This window comes from Pristiophorus japonicus, chromosome 3 (genome assembly GCF_044704955.1).
Source record: "Pristiophorus japonicus isolate sPriJap1 chromosome 3, sPriJap1.hap1, whole genome shotgun sequence".
NCBI classification, from domain to species: domain Eukaryota; kingdom Metazoa; phylum Chordata; class Chondrichthyes; family Pristiophoridae; genus Pristiophorus; species Pristiophorus japonicus.
This window is the reverse complement of record NC_091979.1, coordinates 209,678,715-209,700,399: the sequence shown is the minus strand read 5'-3', so window position 1 is coordinate 209,700,399 and position 21,685 is coordinate 209,678,715. Positions and strand designations below refer to the sequence as shown.

General features: G+C 51.1%; 1 protein-coding gene across 1 annotated transcript in view; it reads right to left on the bottom strand.

Annotated features, from left to right (window-relative positions):
• LOC139255129 (receptor tyrosine-protein kinase erbB-4-like) overlaps window positions 1-21,685 on the bottom strand; it is a 1,872,364-nt gene that overhangs the window by 357,385 nt on the left and 1,493,294 nt on the right. The window contains exon 27 of the mRNA XM_070873872.1: window positions 2,798-2,878. Coding sequence (XP_070729973.1) covers window positions 2,798-2,878 — 81 coding nt within the window. The remainder of the gene's footprint in view (window positions 1-2,797; window positions 2,879-21,685) is intronic.

The window sequence follows — 21,685 nt, the reverse complement described above, 5'->3', positions numbered from 1 at the left end:
CAAATCTGCTGTCATTACCCCTCTCCTCAAAAAGACAACCCTTGACCCCACTGTGCTTACAAACTACCGCCCCATGTCTAACCTCCCTTTCCTTGAACGTGTTGTCACCTCCCAAATCCATGCCCAACTTTCCTGGAACTCCATGTTTGAATTCCTTCAATCTGGTTTCCGTCCCTGCCACATTACCGAAACAGCTCTCATCAAATTCACAAATGATATCCTTTGTGGCTGCAACAAAGGTAAACTATCCCTCCTTGTCCTTCTTGACCTGTCTCCTGCCTTTGACACGGTTGACCACTCCATTCTCCTCCAGGGCCTCTCCACCATCGTCCAGCTTGGTTACTGCATACTCTCGGCAATGAGGCTCAAGGTGCTCAGTGCCCTCCCGGATGCCTTCCGCCGCTTTGGGTGGTTTGGGCCAGGGATTCCCAGGTGCCGGTGGGGATGTTGCACTTTACCAAGGAGGCTTTGAGGGTGTCCTTGAAGCATTTCCTCTGCCCACCTGGGGCTTGCTTGCCGTTACGAAGCTCTGAGTAAAGCACTTGCTTTGGGAGTCACGTGCCGGGCATGCAGATGATGTGACTCACCCAACAGAGCTGATCGAGTGTGGTCAGTGCTTCAGGATCAACGTCAGTGTTCTCGCCTGGGCTAATATTCCCAGCATCGAAGGACACCCTCAAAGCCTCCTTGATACAGTGCAACATCCCCACCGGCATCTGGGAATCCCTGGCGGAAGACCGCCCAAAAATGGAGGAAGAGCATCCGGGAGGGCGCTGAAAACCTCGAGTCTCGTCACTGAGAGCATGAGAAATCAAGCGCAGACAGCGGAAGGAGCGTGCGTCAAACCAGGCTCCCCACACACCCTTCCTTCAACAGCTATCTGCCCCACCTGTGACAGAGACTGTAGATCCTGCATTGGACTCTTCAGCCACCTGAGAACACACTTTTAGAATGGAAGCAAGTCTTCCTCGACTCCGAAGGACTGCCTATGATGATGAGCTGGGTGGGACTGCACTGCCCTGGTTCAATTCTTATCTATCTAATCAAAGCCAGAAAATCACCTGCAATGGCTTCTCTTCCCACCTCTGCATCATTACCTCTGGTGTCCTCCAAGGATCTATCCTTGGCCCCATCTTATTTCTCATCTATATGCTGCCCCTTGGCGACACCATCTGAAAACACGCCGTCAGTTTCCACATGTACGTTGACGACACCCAGCTCTACCTCTTCACCACTTCTCTTGACTCCACCCTGGTCTCTAAATTGTCAGTCTGGTTGTCCGACAACCAGTACTGGATGAGCAGAAACTTTCTCCAGTTAAATATTGGGAAAACCGAAGCCATTGTCTTTGGTCCACACCACAAACTGCATTCCCTACACACTAACTCCATCCCTTCCCAACTTCTGCCTGAGGCTGAAACAAACTGCAACCTAGGTGTCATATCTGACCCTGAACTGAGCTTCCGGTCACATATCCGCGGCGTAACTAAAACCGCCTATTTCCACCTCCGTAACATTGGCCGTCTCTGCCCCTGCCTCAGCTCATCTGCTGCTGAAACCCTGCCTTTGTTACCTCCAGACTTGACTGCTCCAATGTACTCCTGGCTGGCCTCCCACATTCTACCCTACGTAAACTTGACGTCATCCAAAACTCGGCAGCCCGTGTCTTAACTCGCACCAATTCCCATTCATCCATCACCCCTGTGCTCGCTGACCTGCATTGACTCCTGGTAAGCAATGTCTCGATTCTCATCCTTGTTTACAAATCCCTCCATAACCTCGGCCCTCCTTATCTCTGTAATCTCCTTCAGCCTCACTACCCCTTGAAATATCTGCACTCCACAAATTCTGCCATTTTGAACATCCCTGATTATAACTGCTCAACCATCGGTGGCTATGCCTTCAGCTGCCTGGGACATAAGCTCTGGAACACCCTCTCTAAACCTCTCCATCTCTCTACCTCTTGTTCATCCTTTAAGATGCTCCTTAAAACCTACCTTTTGACCAAGCGTTTGGTCATCTGCAGTAATTTCTTCTTATGTGGCTCGATGTCAAATAATGTTTTTGTCTTATAACACTTTTGTGAAGGGCGTTGGGATGTTTTACTATGTTAAAGGTGCTATATAAATACAAGTTGTTGTTGTTGATACCTGTGGTCAGACAGCTGAGAGTTACTGTCTGATACCTGTGGTCAGATAGCTGAGCTACAAAGTGACATTATCGAAGTTCAGTTCATTGATACTGAAGAGAAGGGGAGACTGAGATGAGCTCCTATTAAGGAATTCAAGATCCTTAAGCATATAAACCCTGAGAAATGGTTACCGTAGTCACAAGAGGAATAAGACAGCATAAGATGGAGATCAGCGAGTGTGCAATATTTGAAATGGATTGCCCTTTGGCGGGTGTGCAAAATGGCCACCCATCATGCAGCCCACTTAACGAACGGCCGATCCACTATCATCTGTTTTGTGTCGCCACCAGGAATTGTTCAAGGGGTTTGTACAGACGTTTGGGCGAGAAAATCAATAAAACAACATTGGTAGGGAGCTGGTTGTTCTGCTTTGGGGCCTAGCTGGGTGCACTGAGGTATTCAATTGTGGTTCAGTACACTGCAGTGTTCACATGTCTTCTCCAGGGCGGTCTGTCATCAAAAGGCACTTCCCACAATCTGTCTCAGCAACACCAAAATGACTGCCAGAGTAACTCTGAAGGTTCTACACATGAGAAATAATCAATTGTTTGACATTTCTGACCTCTAAATATTCTGTAATGTTTGACATTATGGAACTTTTTTTACCTTTGGTGATTCTGTGAGCACATCTTTGGGATGACGGGAACAGGCTGAATTGGAGCAGTGCACAAACGCAACATGGGGACACTGTTAATTTAAACAAAGGCTTCTTTGAATATCATCACCAAAGGTAAAACGGATCAATTGAAGAAATTGACACGGTGAACATTGAACTGTAACATTAGTCAGCACTTTCAAGACACAAAGCAAAACAGTCCCTGCTTTCAACTGTACCCAACAGCGACAATTACTTGACAGGAACAAAAATAAAATTTCCTCTTTCACCCACAGTGAGAGGTTACAAAGTTAAATTAGAACGGGAATGTCGAATACAGAAACTGCAACAAAGTAGCAAGTACACTGAAGCTCCCTATTGACACTTTTGTAGGCCTACAACATTGATGTTAAAGAATATTTTCACCATAATAAAATGTAATTTGTTCAGTGACTGATGAGCAGTTTAGATAGTGATCTCTTTGTAAAAGTGACTGAAGCCTGTTACTCCACTGTCCACTCACCCCACTGTCCACTCTCCTCACTGTCCACTCACCCCACTGTCCACTCTCCTCACTGTCCACTCACCCCACTGCCCACTCTCACCACTGCCCACTCTCACCACTGCCCACTCTCCTCACTCTCCACTCTCCTCACTGTCCACTCTCCCCACTGCCCACTCTCCCCACTGTCCACTCTCCTCACTGTCCACTCTCCCCACTGCCCACTCTCCTCACTGTCCACTCACCCAGAGTCCACTCACCCAGAGTCCAATCATCCCACTGTCCATTCTCCCCACTGCCCACTCTCCTCACTGTCCACTCACCCAGAGTCCACTCACCCTACTGTCCACTCTCCCCACTGTCCATTCACCTCACTGTCCACTCACCCAGAGTCCACTCATCCCACTGTCCACTCATCCCACTGTCCATTCTCCCCACTGTTCAAACTCCCTACTGCCCACTCTGCCCACTTCTAATTTCTCCACAGTCCACTCTCCCCACAGTCCACTCTCCTCACTGTCCATTTTCCCCAATGTCCACTGACCCTACAGTCCAATTACTACACTGCCCACTCTCCACATTGTCCACTCTCCACACTTTCCAATTACTCTACTGTCCAATCTCCCCACTGCCAACTTTACCTTACTGTCAAGTTCCCCACTGTCCACTCACCCCACTGTCCACTCTCCCCACTGTCCACTCACCCCACTAACCAATTACTCCACTGTCAACTGACCACAATTCCACTCTCCACATTGTCCACTCACCCCACTAACCAATTACTCCACTGTCAAGTGACCACAATTCCACTCTCCACACTGTCCAATTACTGCACTGTCCACTCACCCTACTGTCCACTCACCCAAAGTCCACTCATGCCACTATCCAATTACTCCAGTGAACACTCACCACCTTGTCCAGTCTGCCCACTGTCCAATTACTCCACAGTCCAAACTGTCCACTGTCCAATTATGACTATGTCCACTTTCCCCACAATTCATTTACCACAGCTGTCCGCTCTTCCCACTGTACACTCTCCCTGCTCTCCAATTACTCCACTGCCCACACACCCCACTGTCCAATGACTCTAATGACCAATCACCGAACTGTCCACTCTCCCCACTGTCCACGTTCCCCACTGTCCACTCTCTCCACTGTCCAATTACTCCACTGTCCACTCTCCCCATTATCCTCTCACTCCACTGTCCAATCTCCCCACTGACACCTCTCCTGACTGTCCACTCTCCCCATTATACAATGAAGACAAACATAGGTCCCCTGCAGTCAGATTCAGGTGAATTTATAATGGGGAACAAAGAAATCTCGGACCAGTTGAACAAATACTTTGGTTCTGTCTTCACAAAGGAAGACACAAATAACCTTCCGGAAATATTAGAGGATGGAGGGTCTAGTGAGAAGGAGAAACTGAAGGAAATCCTTATTAGGCGGAAAATTGTGTTATGGAAATTGATGGGATTGAAGGCTGATAAATCCCCAGGAACTGATAGTCTGCATCCCAGAGTACTTAAGGAAGTGTCCCTAGAAATAGTGGATGCATTGGTGATCATTTTCCAACAGGAAAATGATCACCAATGGACTGGAGAGTAGCTAATGTAGCACGACATTTTAAGAAAGAAGGGAGCAAGAAAACGGGTATTTATACACCGGTTAGCCTGACATTAGTAGTAGGGAAAATGTTGGAATCAATTATTAAAGATGAAATAGCAACGCATTCAGAAAGCAATGACACGATCGGTCCAAGTCAGCATGGCGAAATCATGCTTGACAAATCCTCGAGAATGTTTTGAGGATATAATTAGTAGAGTGGACAAGGGAGAACCAGTGGATGTGGTGTATTTGGACTTTCAAAAGGCTTTTGACAAGGTCGCACACAAGAGATTGGTGTGCAAAATTAAAGCACATGGTATTGGAGGTAATGTACTGACGTGGATAGAGAACTGGTTGGCAGACAGGAAACAGAGAGTCGGGTCCTTTTCAGAATTGCAGGCAGTGACTAGTGGGGTGCCGCAGGGCTCAGTGCTGGGACCCCAGCTATTTGCGATATACATTAATGATTTAGATGAAGGAATTGAATGCAAGAACTCCAAGTTTAGAAACATAGAAACATAGAAAATAGGTGCAGGAGTAGGCCATTCGGCCCTTCGAGCCTGCACCACCATTCAATGAGTTCATGGCTGAACATGCAACCTCAGTACCCGATTCCTGCTTTGTCGCCATACCTCTTGATCACCCTAGTAGTAAGGACTATATCTAACTCCTTTTTGAATATATTTAGTGAATTGGCCTCAACAACTTTCTGTGGTAGAGAATTCCACAGGTTCACCACTCTCTGGGTGAAGAAGTTTCTCCTCATCTCAGTCCTAAATGGCTTACCCCTTATCCTTAGACTGTGACCCCTGGTTCTGGACTTCCCCAACACTGGGAACATTCTTCCTGCATCTAACCTGTCTAAACCCGTCAGAATTTTAAACGCTTCTATGAGATCCCCTCTCATTCTTCTGAACTCCAGTGAATACAAGCCAAGTTGATCCAGTCTTTCTTGATATGTCAGTCCCGCAATCCCGGGAATCAGTCTGGTGAACCTTCGCTGCACTTCCTCAATAGCAAGAATGTCCTTCCTCAAGTTAGGAGACCAAAACTGTACACAATACTCCAGGTGTGGCCTCACCAAGGCCCTGTACAACTGTAGCAATACCTCCCTGCCCCTGTACTCAAATCCCCTCGATTGAAGGCCAACATGCCATTTGCTTTCTTAACCGCCTGCTGTACCTGCATGCCAACCTTCAATGACTGATGTACCATGACACCCAGGTCTCGTTGCAGCTCCCCTTTTCCTAATCTGTCACCATTCAGATAATAGTCTGTCTCTCTGTTTTTACCACCAAAGTGGATAACCTCACATTTATCCACATTATACTTCATCTGCCATGCATTTGCCCACTCACCTAACCTATCCAAGTCACTCTGCAGCCTCATAGCATCCTCCTCGCAGCTCACACTGCCACCCAACTTAGTGTCATCCGCAAATTTGGAGATACTACATTTAATCCCCTCGTCCAAATCATTAATGTACAATGTAAACAGCTGAGGGCCTAGCACAGAATCTTGCGGTACTCCACTAGTCACTGCCTGCCATTCTGAAAAGTACCCATTTACTCCTACTCTTTGCTTCCTGTCTGACAACCAGTTCTCAATCCATGTCAGCACACTACCCCCAATCCCATGTGCTTTAACTTTGCACATTAATCTCTTGTGTGGGACCTTGTCGAAAGCCTTCTGAAAGTCCAAATACACCACATCAACTGGTTCTCCCTTGTCCACTCCACTGGAAACATCCTCAAAAAATTCCAGAAGATTTGTCAAGCATGATTTCCCTTTCACAAATCCATGCTGACTTGGACCTATCATGTCACCCCTTTCCAAATGCGCTGCTATGACATCCTTAATAATTGATTCCATCATTGTACCCACTACTGAGGTCAGGCTGACCGGTCTCTCATTCCCTGTTTTCTCTCTCCCTCCTTTTTTAAAAAGTGGGGTTACATTGGCTACCCTCCACTCCATAGGAACTGATCCAGAGTCTATGGAATGTTGGAAAATGACTGTCAATGCATCCACTATTTCCAAGGCCACCTCCTTAAGTACTCTGGGATGCAGTCCATCAGGCCCTGGGGATTTATCGGCCTTTAATCCCATCAATTTCCCCAACACAATTTCCCAACTAATAAGGATTTCCCTCAGTTCCTCCTTCTTACTAGACCCTCTGACCCCTTTTATATCCGGAAGGTTGTTTGTGTCCTCCTTCGTGAATACCGAACCAAAGTATATGTTCAATTGGTCTGCCATTTCTTTGTTCCCCATTATGACTCCCCCTGATTCTGACTGCAGGGGACCTACGTTTGTCTTTACTAACCTTTTTCTCTTTACATATGTATAGAAACTTTTGCAGTCCGTCTTAATGTTCCCTGCAAGCTTCCTCTCGTACTCTATTTTCCCTGCCCTAATCAAACCCTTTGTCCTCCTCTGCTGAGTTATAAATTTCTCCCAGTCCCCAGGTTCACTGCTATTTCTGGCCAATTTGTATGCCACTTCCTTGGCTTTAATTGCAGATGACACTTAGCTGGGTGGCGGTGTGAGCTGTGAGGAGGACGCTCAGAGGCTGCTGGGTGCTTAGGTGAGTGGGCAAACGCATGGCAGATGCTTATAATGTGGATATATGTGAGGTTATCCACTTTGGTGGCAAAAACACGAAGGCAAAATATTATCTGAATGGTGGTAGTAGAGGAAAAGGGGAGGTGCAACGAGACCTGGGTGTCATGCTACATCAGCCATTGAAAGTTGGCATGCAGGTACAGCAGGCGGTGAAGAAAGCAAATGGTATGTTGGCCTTCATAGCTAGGAGATTTGTGTATAGGAGCGGGGAGGTCTTGCTGCAGTTGGTCAGGGCCTTGGTGAGGCCTCACCTGGAATATTGTGTTCAGTTTTGGTCTCCTAATCTGAGGAAGGACGTTCTTGCTATTGAGGGAGTGCAGCGAAGGTTCACCAGACTAGTTCCCAGGATGGCCGGACTGACATATAAGGAGAGACTGGATCGACTGGGCCTGTATTCACTGGAGTTTAGCAGGATGAGACGGGATCTCATAGAAACATATAAAATTCTGAAGGGACTGGACAGGTTAGATGCAGGAAGAATGTTCCCGATGGTGGGGAAGTCCACCATCTAAATTGGCCAGAACAAGCACCAAAACTGTACAAAAGTGACGGTCTGCAATTGGGCAGGATTGGAACTGATGTCCTCGGGGTAACATTTGCCAATGCAGTTCGGGAATGTTTAAACTAATATGGCAGGGGGATGGGAACCAATGCAGCGAGATAGGGCGAAGTAATATGGAGTCAGAAACAGATGGTAGAAAGGTAAAAAGCAATAGTGGAAGGCCAAGTAAACAAAGGCAAGAAACAAAAAGGGCCACACGACATCATAATTCTAAAAGGACAAAGAGTGTTAAAAAACAAGCCTGAAGGCTTTGTGGCATAATGCAAGGAGTATCCGTAATAAGGTGGATGAATTGACTGTGCAAATAGTTAACGGATATGATGTGGTTGGGATTACGGAGTCGTGGCTCCAGGATGATCAGGGCTGGGAACTCAACATCCATGAGTAATCAACATTCAGGAAGGATAGAATAAAAGGAAAAGGAGGTGGGGTAGCATTGCTGGTTAAAGAGGAGATTAATGCAATCGTTAGGAAGGACATGAGATTGGATGATGTGGAATATATATGGGTAGAGCTGCAGAACACCAAAGGACAAAAAACGTTAGTGGGAGTTGTGTACAGACCTCCAAACAGTAGTAGTGATGTTGGGGAGGGCATCAAACAGGAAATTAGGAGTGCATGCAATAAAGGTGCAGCAGTTATCATGGGTGACTTTAAAATGCATATAGATTGGGCTAACCAAACTGGAAGCAATACGGTGGAGGAGGATTTCCTGGAGTGCATAAGGGATGGCTTTCTCGACCAATATATCGAGGAACCAACTATGGGGGAGGCCATCTTAGACTGGGTGCTGTGTAATGAGAGAGGATTAATTAATTAGTAGTCTCGTTGTGTGAGGCCCCTTGGGGCAGAGTGACCATAATATGGTGCAATTCTACATTAGGATGGAGAATGAAACAGTTAATTCAGAGATCATGGTCCAGAACTTAAAGAAGGGTAACTTTGAAGGTATGAGGCGTGAATTGGCTAGGATAGATTGCCGAATGACACTTAAGGGGTTGACAGTGGATGGGCAATGGGAGACATTTAGAGACCGCATGGATGAACAATTGTACATCCCTGTCTGGCGTAAAAATAAAAAAGGGAAGATGGCTCAACCGTGGCTATCAAGGGAAATCAGGGATAGTGATAGTATTAAAGCCAAGGAAGTGGCATACAAATACAAATTGGCCAGAAATAGCAGTGAACGTGAGGACTGGGAGAAATTTAGAACTCAGCAGAGGAGGACAAAGAGTTTGATTAGGGCAGGGAAAATAGAGTACGAGAGGAAGCTTGCAGCGAACATTAAGACGGACTGCAAAAGTTTCTATACATATGTAAAGAGAAAAAGGTTGGTAAAGACAAACATTGGTCCCCTGCAGTCAGAATCAGGGGACGTCATAATGGGGAACAAAGAAATGGCAGACCGATTGAACAAGTACTTTAGTTCGGTATTCACTAAGGAGGACACAAACAACTTCCGGATATAAAAGGGGTCAGAGGATCTAGTAAGAAGGAGGAACTGAGGGAAATCCTTATTAGTTGGGAAATTGTGTTGGGGAAATTGATGGGATTGAAGGCTGATAAATCCCCAGGGCCTGATGGACTGCATCCCAGAGTACTTAAGGAGGTGGCCTTGGAAATAGTGGATGTATTGACAGTCATTTTCCAACATTCCATAGACTCTGGATCAGTTCCTATGGAGTGGAGGGTAGCCAATGTAACCCCACTTTTTAAAAAAGGAGGGAGAGACAAAACAGGGAATGAGAGACCGGTCAGCCTGACCTCAGTAGTGGGTAAAATGATGGAATCAATTATTAAGGATGTCATAGCAGCGCATTTGGAAAGAGGTGACATGATAGGTCCAAGTCAGCATGGATTTGTGAAAGGGAAATCATGCTTGACAAATCTTCTGGAATTTTTTGAGGATGTTTCCAGTAGAGTGGACAAGGGAGAACCAGTTGATGTGGTGTATTTGGACTTTCAGGAGGCTTTCGACAAGGTCCCACACAAGAGATTAATGTGAAAAGTTAAAGCACATGGGATTGGGGGTAGTGTGCTGACATGGATTGAGAACTGGTTGTCAGACAGGAAGCAAAGAGTAGGAGTAAATGGGTACTTTTCAGAATGGCAGGCAGTGACTAGTGGGGTACCGCAAGGTTCTGTGTTGGGGCCCCAACTGTTTACATTGTACATTAATGATTTGGACGAGGGGAATAAATGTAGTATCTCCAAATTTGCGGATGACACTAAGTTGGGTGGCAGTGTGAGCTGCAGGGAGGATGCTATGAGGCTGCAGAGTGACTTGGATAGGTTAGGTGAGTGGGCAAATGCATGGCAGATGAAGTATAATGTGGATAAATGTGAGGTTATCCACTTTGGTGGTAAAAACAGAGACAGACTCTTATCTGAATGGTGACAGATTAGGAAAAGGGGAGGTACAACGAGACTTGGGTGTCATGGTACATCAGTCATTGAAGGTTGGCATGCAGGTACAGCAGGCGGTTAAGAAAGCAAATGGCATGTTGGCCTTCATAGTGAGGGGATTTGAGTACAGGGGCAGGGAGGTATTGCTACAGTTGTACAGGGCCTTGGTGAGGCCACACCTGGAGTATTGTGTACAGTTTTGGTCTCTTAACTTGAGGAAGGACATTCTTGCTATTGAGGGATGCAGCGAAGGTTCACCAGACTGAAACCTCTCCGCTAAAACCTCTGTCCACTCGCCCCACTGACCAATTACTCCAATATCCTCTGACCCTACAGTCCAATTACTACACAGTCCACTCCCCACACTTTCCAATTACTCTAGTCTCCAATCTCCCCACTGTCCACTCTACCTCACTGTCAAGGCACCCATTGTCCACTCTCCCACCTTTCCATTCACCCAACTGTGCACTCTCAACACTGTCCAATTTCTCCACTGTCCACTCTCCCCAAAGTCCACACTCTCCCCACTGTCCAATTAAGCACTGTCTACCTACCACACAGCGCACTGACCCCACTGTCCACTCTCTCCACTGTACACTGACGCTACAGTCCAATTAATACACTGTTCACTCTTCACACTGTCCACTCTCCCCACGGTTCACTCTCCAAACTGTCCACACCCCCCACTGTCCACACCCCGCACTGTCCACACCCCCCACTGTACACACCCCGCTGTCCACACCCCGCACTGTCCACACCCCACTGTCCACACCCCCCACTGTACACACCCCGCTGTACACAACCCCACTGTCCACACCCCGCACTGTCCACACCCCCCACTGTCCACACCCCCCACTGTACACACCCCGCTGTATACACCCCGCACTGTCCACACCCCGCAGTACACACCCCGCTGTACACACCCCGCTGTACACACCCCGCACTGTCCACACCCCCCACTGTCCACACCTCGCACTGTCCACACCCCCCACTGTACAAACCCCACACTGTCCACACTCCCCGCACTGTCCACACCCCACACTGTCCACACTCCCCGCACTGTCCACACCCCACACTGTCCACACCCCGCACTGTCCACACCCCACACTGTCCACACCCCGCACTGTCCACACTCCCCACTGTCCACACCCCCCACTGTCCACACTCCCCGCACTGTCCACACCCCCCACTCTCCACACCCCGCACTGTCCACACCCCGCACTGTCCACACCCCACACTGTACAAACCCCACACTGTCCACACTCCCCGCACTGTCCACACCCCACACTGTCCACACTCCCCGCACTGTCCACACCCCACACTGTCCACACCCCGCACTGTCCACACTCCCCACTGTCCACACCCCCCACTGTCCACACTCCCCGCACTGTCCACACCCCCCACTCTCCACACCCCGCACTGTCCACACCCCGCACTGTCCACACCCCACACTGTGCACACTCCCCGCACTGTCCACACCCCACACTGTCCACACCCCCCACTGTCCACACCCCGCACTGTCCACACCCCACACTGTCCACACCCCGCACTGTCCACACTCCCCACTGTCCACACCCCCCACACTGTCCACACCCCACACTGTCCACACCCCGCACTGTCCACACTCCCCACTGTCCACAGCCCCCACTGTCCACACCTCGAACTGTCCACACCCCCCACTGTACACACTCCCCGCACTGTCCATACCCCCCGCACTGTCCACACCCCCCACTGTCCACACCCCGCACTGTCCACACTCCCCGCACTGTCCACACCCCGCACTGTCCACACTCCCCACTGTCCACACCCCGCACTGTCCACACTCCCCGCACTGTCCACACCCCACACTGTCCACACTCCCCACTGTCCACACCCCGCACTGTCCACACCCCGCACTGTCCACACACCCCGCACTGTCCACACCCCACTGTCCACACCCCCCACTGTCCACACCCCGCACTGTCCACACTTGCCGCACTGTCCACACCCCCCACTGTCCACACCCCCCACTGTCCACACCCCCCACTGTACACACCCCGCTGTATACACCCCGCACTGTCCACACCCCGCAGTACACACCCCGCTGTATACACCCCACACTGTCCACACCCCCCACTGTCCACACCTCGCACTGTCCACACCCCCCACTGTCCACACCCCCCACTGTACAAACCCCACACTGTCCACACTCCCCGCACTGTCCACACCCCACACTGTCCACACTCCCCGCACTGTCCACACCCCACACTGTCCACACCCCTCACTGTCCACACTCCCCACTGTCCACACCCCCCACTCTCCACACCCCGCACTGTCCACACCCCGCACTGTCCACACCCCACACTGTGCACACTCCCCGCACTGTCCACACCCCACACTGTCCACACCCCCCACTGTCCACACCCCGCACTGTCCACACCCCGCACTGTCCACACCCCGCACTGTCCACACTCCCCACTGTCCACACCCCCCACACTGTCCACACCCCACACTGTCCACACCCCGCACTGTCCACACTCCCCACTGTCCACAGCCCCCACTGTCCACACCTCGAACTGTCCACACCCCACACTGTACACACTCCCCGCACTGTCCATACCCCCCGCACTGTCCACACCCCCCACTGTCCACACCCCGCACTGTCCACACTCCCCGCACTGTCCACACCCCGCACTGTCCACACCCCGCACTGTCCACACCCCGCACTGTCCACACTCCCCGCACTGTCCACACCCCACACTGTCCACACTCCCCACTGTCCACACCCCGCACTGTCCACACCCCGCACTGTACACACACCCCGCACTGTCCACACTCCCCACTGTCCACACCCCCCACTGTCCACACCCCGCACTGTCCACACTTGCCGCACTGTCCACACCCCCCACTGTCCACACCCCGCACTGTCCACACTCCCCACTGTCCACACCCCGCACTGTCCACACTTCCCGCACTGTCCACACCTCGCACTGTCCACACCCCGCACTGTCCACACTTCCCGCACTGTCCACACCCCACACTGTCCACACCCCGCACTGTCCACATTCCGCACTGTCTACACCTCGCACTGTCCACACCCCCCACTGTACACACCCCACACTATCCACACCTCGCACTGTCCACACCCCCCACTGTCCACACCTCGCACTGTCCATACCCCCCACTGTCCACACCCCCCACTGTCCACACTCCCCGCACTGTCCACACCCCCCACTGTCCACACCCCCCACTGTCCACACTCCCCGCACTGTCCACACCCCCCACTGTCCACACCCCGCACTGTCCACACCTCGCACTGTCCACACCCCGCACTGTTCACACCCCCTACTGTCCACACTCCGCACTGTCCACACCTCGCATTATACACACCCCCCACTGTCCACACCTCGCACTGTCCACACCCCGCACTTTCCACCCCCCCACTGTCCACACCTCGCACTGTTCACACCCCCCACTGTCCACACCCCGCACTGTCCACACCCCACACTGTCCACACTCCCCACTGTCCACACCCCGCACTGTCCACACCTCGCACTGTACACACCCTCACTGTCCACACCTCGCACTGTCCACACCTGGCACTGTCCACACCTGGCACTGTCCACACCTGGCACTGTCCACACCCCGCTGTACACTCCCCGCACTGTCCACATCCCGCACTGTCCACACCCCGCACTGTCCACACCCCGCACTGTCCACAATCCCCCACTGTCCACACCTCGCACTGTCCACACCCCGCACTGTCCACACCCCGCACTGTCCACACCCCGCACTGTCCACACATCCCCCACTGTCCACACCTCGCACTGTCCACACATCCCCCACTGTCCACACCCCGCACTGTCCACAGCCCGCACTGTCCACACCCCGCACTGTCCACACATCCCCCACTGTCCACACCTCGCACTGTCCACACCCCGCACTTTCCACACCCCCCTACTGTCCACACCTCGCACTGTACACACCCTCCACTGTCCACACCTCGCACTGTCCACACCCCACACTGTCCACACTCCCCACTGTCCACACCCCGCACTGTCCACACCTCGCACTGTACACACCTCCCACTGTCCACACCTCGCACTGTACACACTCCCCACTGTCCACACCTCGCACTGTACACACCCCCCACTGTCCACACCTCGCACTGTAAACACCCCCCACTGTCCACACCTCGCACTGTCCACACCTCGCACTGTCCACACCCCGCTGTACACTCCCCGCACTGTCCACATCCCGCACTGTCAACACCCCGCACTGTCCACACACCCCCCACTGTCCACACCTCGCACTGTCCACACCCCGCACTTTCCACACCCCCCCACTGTCCACACCTCGCACTGTCCACACCCCGCACTGTCCACACTCCCCGCTGTACACACCCCCCCGCTGTCCACACCCCGCACTGTCCACACTCCCCACTGTACACACCCCCCCGCTGTCCACACCCCGCACTGTCCACACTCCCCGCTGTACACACCCCCCCGCTGTCCACACCCCGCACTGTCCACACTCCCCGCTGTACACTCCCCACCACTGTCCACACCCCACACTGTCCACACTCCCCGCTGTACACACCCCACCGCTGTCCACACCCCGCACTGTTCACACTCCCTGCTGTACACACCCCCCACTGTCCACACTCCCCGCTGTGCACCCCCCCCACTGTACACATCCCTCGCTGTACACCCCCCCCCCGCTGTACACCCCCCCCCCGCTATACACACTCCCTGCTGTACACACTCCCCGCTGTTCACCTGCCCCGCTGTACACACTCCCCGCTGTACACACCCCCCGCTGTCCGCATTCTGCACTGTCCACTCATGCCACTGTCCAATTAATCCACTGACCAGCCTCTCAACTGTCCACTCTCCTGTCTATTCTCCCCACTATCCACTCTCCCCATTGTTCACTCTCCCCACTGTCCACTCACTCCACTGTCCACTGACCCTCCAGTCCAATTACTACACTGCCCACTCTCCACACTTTCCAATTACTCTACTGTCCACTCGACCTCACTGTCAAGTCCTCTGCTGTCCACTCTCCCGACTTTCCATTCACCCAACTGTCCACTCTCCCCACTGTCCAATTAATCCAATGTCCACCCACCACACAGACCATACTGTTCGCTCTCCCCACTGACGACAAACCTCACTGTCCACTGAGCCTACAGTCCAAATACTACACTGTCCACTCGTCCCACTGTCCAATCTCCCACTGTCCACTCTCACCACTGTCCACTCTAACCACTGTCCAAATTCTCCATTGCCGACTGTCCAAACTGTCCACTAACCCCACTCTCCACTCTGCACACTGTCCACTGAGACCATTGCCCACACTCGCCACTGTCCACTCACCCCACTGTTCAATTACTCCACTGACCACCCTCTCCACTCTCCACTCTGCTAACTGTCTATTCTCCCCAATGTTCACTCTCACTAATGTCCACACACTCCATTGTCCACTCATCACTGTCCACACACTCCACTGGCCATTCTATCCACTGCCCACTATCTCCACTCCCCCACTGTCCACTCTTCCCACTGTCCCATTAGTCCACTTATCAGTCTCCCCACTGTCCTCTAACCCCTCCGTCCACTCTCTCCACTGTCCACTGACCCCTTTGTCCACACTCACCACTGTAAACTCAGCCCAATGTCCAATTAATCCACTGACCACTCTCCCCACTGCCCACTCTCCCCACTGCCCACTCTCCCCACTATCCAATCTTGCCACTGTCCACTTATCACACTATCCCTGCCCCCACTGTCCAATCTCCACACTGTCCAAACTCCCCACTGTCCACTCTCCCCACTGACCACATACCCCACTGTCCACTGACCCTACAGTCCAATTACTACACTGCCCACTCTCCACACTGTACTGTCTCCCCACTTTCCAATTACTCTACTGTCCACTGTACCTCACTGCCAAGTCCTCCGCTGTCCACTCTCCCGACTTTCCATTCACCCAACTGTCCACTCGCAACACTGTTCAATTTCTCCACTGTCCACTCTCCCCACTGTCCAATTAATCCAATGTCCATCCACCACACAGCCCACTGACCATACTGTTCGCTCTCCCCACTGATGACAAACCTCACTGTCCACTGAGCCTACATTCCAAATACTACACTGTCCACTCGTCCCACTGTCCAATCTCCCCGCTGTCCACTCTCACCATTGTCCAATTTCTCCATTGCCAACTCTCCAAACTGTCCACTAACCCCACTCTCCACTCTGCACACTGTCCACTGACACCATTGCCCAAACTCACCACTGTCCACTCACCCCACTGTTCAATTACTCCACTGACCACCCTCTCCACTCTCCACTCTGTGAACCTCTATTCTCCCCAATGTCCACTCTCACTAATGTCCACACACTCCATTGTCCACTCATCACTGTCCACATAGTCTACTGGCCATTGTATCCACTGCCCACTATCTCCACTCCCCCATTGTCCAATCTCCTCACTGACCACACTCCCCACTGTCCACTCTCCTCACTGCCCACTCTCCCCATTGTACACTCTCCCCACTGTCCACTCTCCTCACTGTTCGCTCTCCTCACTGCCCACTCTCCTCACTGTCCACTCTCCTCACTGTCCACTCTCCCCACTGTCCACTCTCCCCACTGTCCACTCTCCTCACTGTCTACTCGCCTACTGTCCAATCTCCCCACTGCCCACTTTCCCCACTGCCCACTCTCCCCAGTGTCCACTCTCCCCAGTGTCCAGTCTCCCCAGTGTCCACTCTCCCCACTGCCCACTCTCCCCACTGTCCACTCTCCCCACTGTCCACTCTCCCCACTGTCCACTCTCCCCACTGTCCTCTCTCCCCACTGTCCTCTCTCCTCACTGTCCACTCTCCCCACTGTCCACTCTCCCCACTGTCCACTCTCCTCACAGCCCACTCTCTCACTGCCCACTCTCCCCACTGTACACTCTCCTCACTGTCCACTCTCCTCACTGTCCACTCTCCCCACTGTCCACTCTCCTCACTGTCCACTCTCCTCACTGTCCACTCTCATCACTGTCCACTCTCTCCACTGTCCACTCTCCCCACTGTCCACTCTCCCCACTGTCCAATCTCATCACTGTCCACTCTCTCCACTGTCCACTCTCCCCACTGTCCACTCTCCTCACTGTCCAATCTCCCCACTGTCCACTGTCCCCACTGTCCACTCTCCTCACTGTCCACTCTCCCCACTGTCCACTCTCCCCACTGTCCACTCTCTCCACTGTCCACTCTCCTCACTGTCCACTCTCCTCACTGTCCACTCTCTCCACTGTCCACTCTCTCCACTGTCCACTCTCCTCACTGTCCACTCTCATCACTGTCCACTCTCATCACTGTCCACTCTCATCACTGTCCACTCTCTCCACTGTACACTCTCCCCACTGTCCACTCTCCTCACTGTCCAATCTCCCCACTGTCCAATCTCGTCACTGTCCACTCTCTCCACTGTCCACTCTCTCCACTGTCCACTCTCTCCACTGTCCACTCTCTCCACTGTCCACTCTCCCCACTGTCCACTCTCCCCACTGTCCACTCTCCTCACTGTCCACTCTCCCCACTGTCCACTCTCCTCACTGTCCACTCTCCCCACTGTCCACTCTCCCCACTGTCCACTTTCCCCACTGTCCAATCTCCTCACTGTCCAATCTCCTCACTGTCCACTCTTCCCAATGTCCACTCTCCCCACTGTCCACTCTCCCCACTGTCCACTCTCCTCACTGTCCACTCTCCTCACTGTCCACTCTCCCCACTGTCCACTCTCCCCACTGTCCACTCTCCTCACTGTCCACTCTCCTCACTGTCCACTCTCATCACTGTCCACTCTCCCCACTGTCCACTCTCCCCTCAGTCCAACTACTGCACTCACCACTATCCTAACTTTCCAATTAATCCACTGTCCACTCTCCCCACTATCCACTCTGCACACTCTCTACTGTCCACACTATGCACTGAACTCACTGTCCAATTATTCTACCTTCCACTCTGCCCACTGTCCACTCTCCTCACTGTCCACTCTCCCCACTGTCTACTGTCCACACTGTGTACTGACCCCACTGTCCAATTAATCGACAGTGCACTCGCTCCACTGTCCACACCCCCCACTGTCCGATCTCCCCACTGTCCACTAACCCCTCAATCCAATTACTGCACTGACCACTATCCCAACTGTTCAATTATTCTACTGTCCACTCTCTCCACTGTCCACTCAGCCCGATGTCTAATGAATCCATTGTCCATTCTGCCCACTGTTCTCTCTCCCCACATTCAAATTACTCCACTGTCTACTCTCCCTATTCTCCACTTACTCCAATGTCCACACACGCCACTGTCCAATTACTCCACTTTGCAGTAACTTTACTGTCCAATTACTCCACTGTCCACTTTCACCACTGTCCAAACTCCCCACTGTCCACTCAGCTCACTTTCCACTCTCCCCACTGTCCACTCACCCCACTGTCCATTTTCCACTCTCCTCACTGTCCACTGTCTCCTCTCCCCACTGTGAACTCACCCTATTGTCCAATTACTGCACTGTCCACACTGTCCACTCTCCCCACTGTCCACTCACTGCATTGTACAATTACTCCACTTTTCCACTCTCCCCACTGTCCAATTATTCTACTGTCCACTCAACCCACTCTCCTCACTCACTGTCCAATTACTCCACTCTCCTCACTCACTATCCAATTACTCCACTGTCCATTAATCCCACTGTTCAATTACTCCACCGTTTTATCATGCCATTGCTAATCAGTCTATTACATAGTCACCCCATTGCACAACAACCTACCTATCCAAACACTCCACTGTCTCTTGGCCCCACAGTTCCATTGCCCCACATTCAGCAGAATGTCCCCTTACTCCACTTTTCCAATGTCCCACTGTCCCATAACTCAAAGTTCTGTTCTAACTGTACTCTCCCATTTCCCCACTGCCCAGTCTCCCCATAGTCCCATCAGTCTATCATCGCTTCAATCCATTATCCAGTCGCCTCGCTGTCCCATTACCTCACTATCCAGTGACACCATTCCCAAGGTCACACTCTTGCGTGGAGACAGTGTTCTATTATCCCACTGTCCCTTTGCTCAACTATCTTGAGAGATAGTTGTTAACATCAAAGAGGTATAAAATGAAATTTTAAAAGTTCCCACGTGATCAGTCATACTGCTTGGGTGCTCCATAAATTCGCAGTCGAACTACAGAGTGTTTCAGGCTAACACCATGAGTTATTCTCCCACAATATTGAATTGGGGTGACTTACTACCAGAGTTATACCATGAATCTTCTGTTAAAGTGAAGCCAAAGTAACTGTTGATGTAAATTGTGTAGTATGTGGACTATAAGAAGGGTCTTTACAAGAGTATTTAATGGATGGCAAGATCATTGACAACTGGTACTACCGGTGGCAGACAGTGTTCTAAAAGCTCATCCATTCTGAATGAACTCACTAGTTGTATAACAATCCACCTACATGTGAATGTTCCAGTGTGTTTTATAGGAGGTCTCCTGCTTTAATCAGTTCTACTCCATCATAAAACATGCATCAACATTCTTTACAATGTGATATAGTGCTGGGTAGAAGTAATTCCCTGAAGTGCAACTGCCAATCCATTCATTTGCTGGTTTTGGATGTCTACATAAACTATCCCATCAAACAATATATTGTTGGTTGAAACATTTTATTTAAGAACAGTTAGGCCAGTGTAGCACCAGAGTAACACAAATCTCATTTGCCGATCCCGTTTCCTTTTCTATATTATCAGACTGTTCTTCCAAGACCTTCTATATATTATCAGACTACTCTATTAACATCCTTTAAATATTATCAGACTTTCCTTTGTCTAAGTGACGCAGACTTGAACGTTTATTGCAGACAACTGCTTTAATCATTCATCGTCAGATCTGGCTGGACCACATAAAGCACTATCAGACCCTGCTTCCTCTGCCAAAACTGCTCACTACTCCAGGATCATCCTAGAATGCAAAGATAACCCCTGTCTTCTTTTCTCAACTACAAACCATCTTCTTAACCCCCTCTCCCCAATCTTCTCCACCCTCACCTCCAACAAAATGGACTTCTTTGTCACCAAGATTGAAACCATATATTCAGCTGCCTCTGCCACTTCCCTCCTTTCCCCTATCCCACCAAGCCAAACTTCCCCTAAAGTGCCCTCCTGCCCTAGCCCAGAACTCAAATTTTTCTATAATTTTTCTTCTATCTCCCCTCATGCCCTCTCTGAGCTCATCTTGTCCATGACACCTACCTCCTGCTCCCTCAACACATCAAACTACTGACTGCCAATTTCCCTTCCTCTCTCCGATGTTGGCTGGTATTGTTAATGGCTCACTCTCCTCAGGTACTGTCCCCCTCTCCTTCCAATTTGCCATCATCACTCCTATCCTCAAAAAACCCACCCATGACCTCTTTGTTCTTACAAACTACCGCCCCATCTCCAACTTCCCTTTCCTCTCCAAAGCACTTGAACGTGCTGTCACCTCCCAAATCCATGTCAATCTTTCCCACAATTCCATATTTGAATCTCTCCAACCAGCTTTCTGACTCTGCCACAGTACTGAAACAGCCCTTATCAAAGTCACAAATGACATCCTGTGTGACTGTGGTAAACTATCCCTCCTTGTCCTTCTCGACCTGTCATCAGCCTTTGACATGGTTGACCACTCCAAATTCTCCAACAAGTCATCCAGCTGGGTGGGACTGCACTTGGTGGTTCCATTCTTATCTATCCAGTCATAGCCAGAGAATCACCGACAATGCTTTTCTTCCCATTTCCACACAATTACCTCTGGAATCTCCTAAGGATGTATCCTTAGCCCCCTCCTATTTCTCATCCCAATGCTGCCCCTCAGCGACATCATCCGAAAACACATCAGTTTCCACATCTACGCTGATGACATCCAGCTCTACCTCACCATCATCTCTCTTGACACCTCCACTGTCTCTAAGTTGTCACACTGCTTGTCGGACATTCAATACTAAATGAGCATTAATTTCCTCCAACTAAATATTGGGAAGACTGAAGCCATTGTCTTCAGTCCCTGCCGCAAACTGTGTTCCCTAGCCACCTACTCTTGGCCTTTATTGCAAAGGAGATGGAATATAAAAGCAGGGAAGTCTTGCTAAAGTTATACAGCGTATTGGTGAGGCCACACCTGGA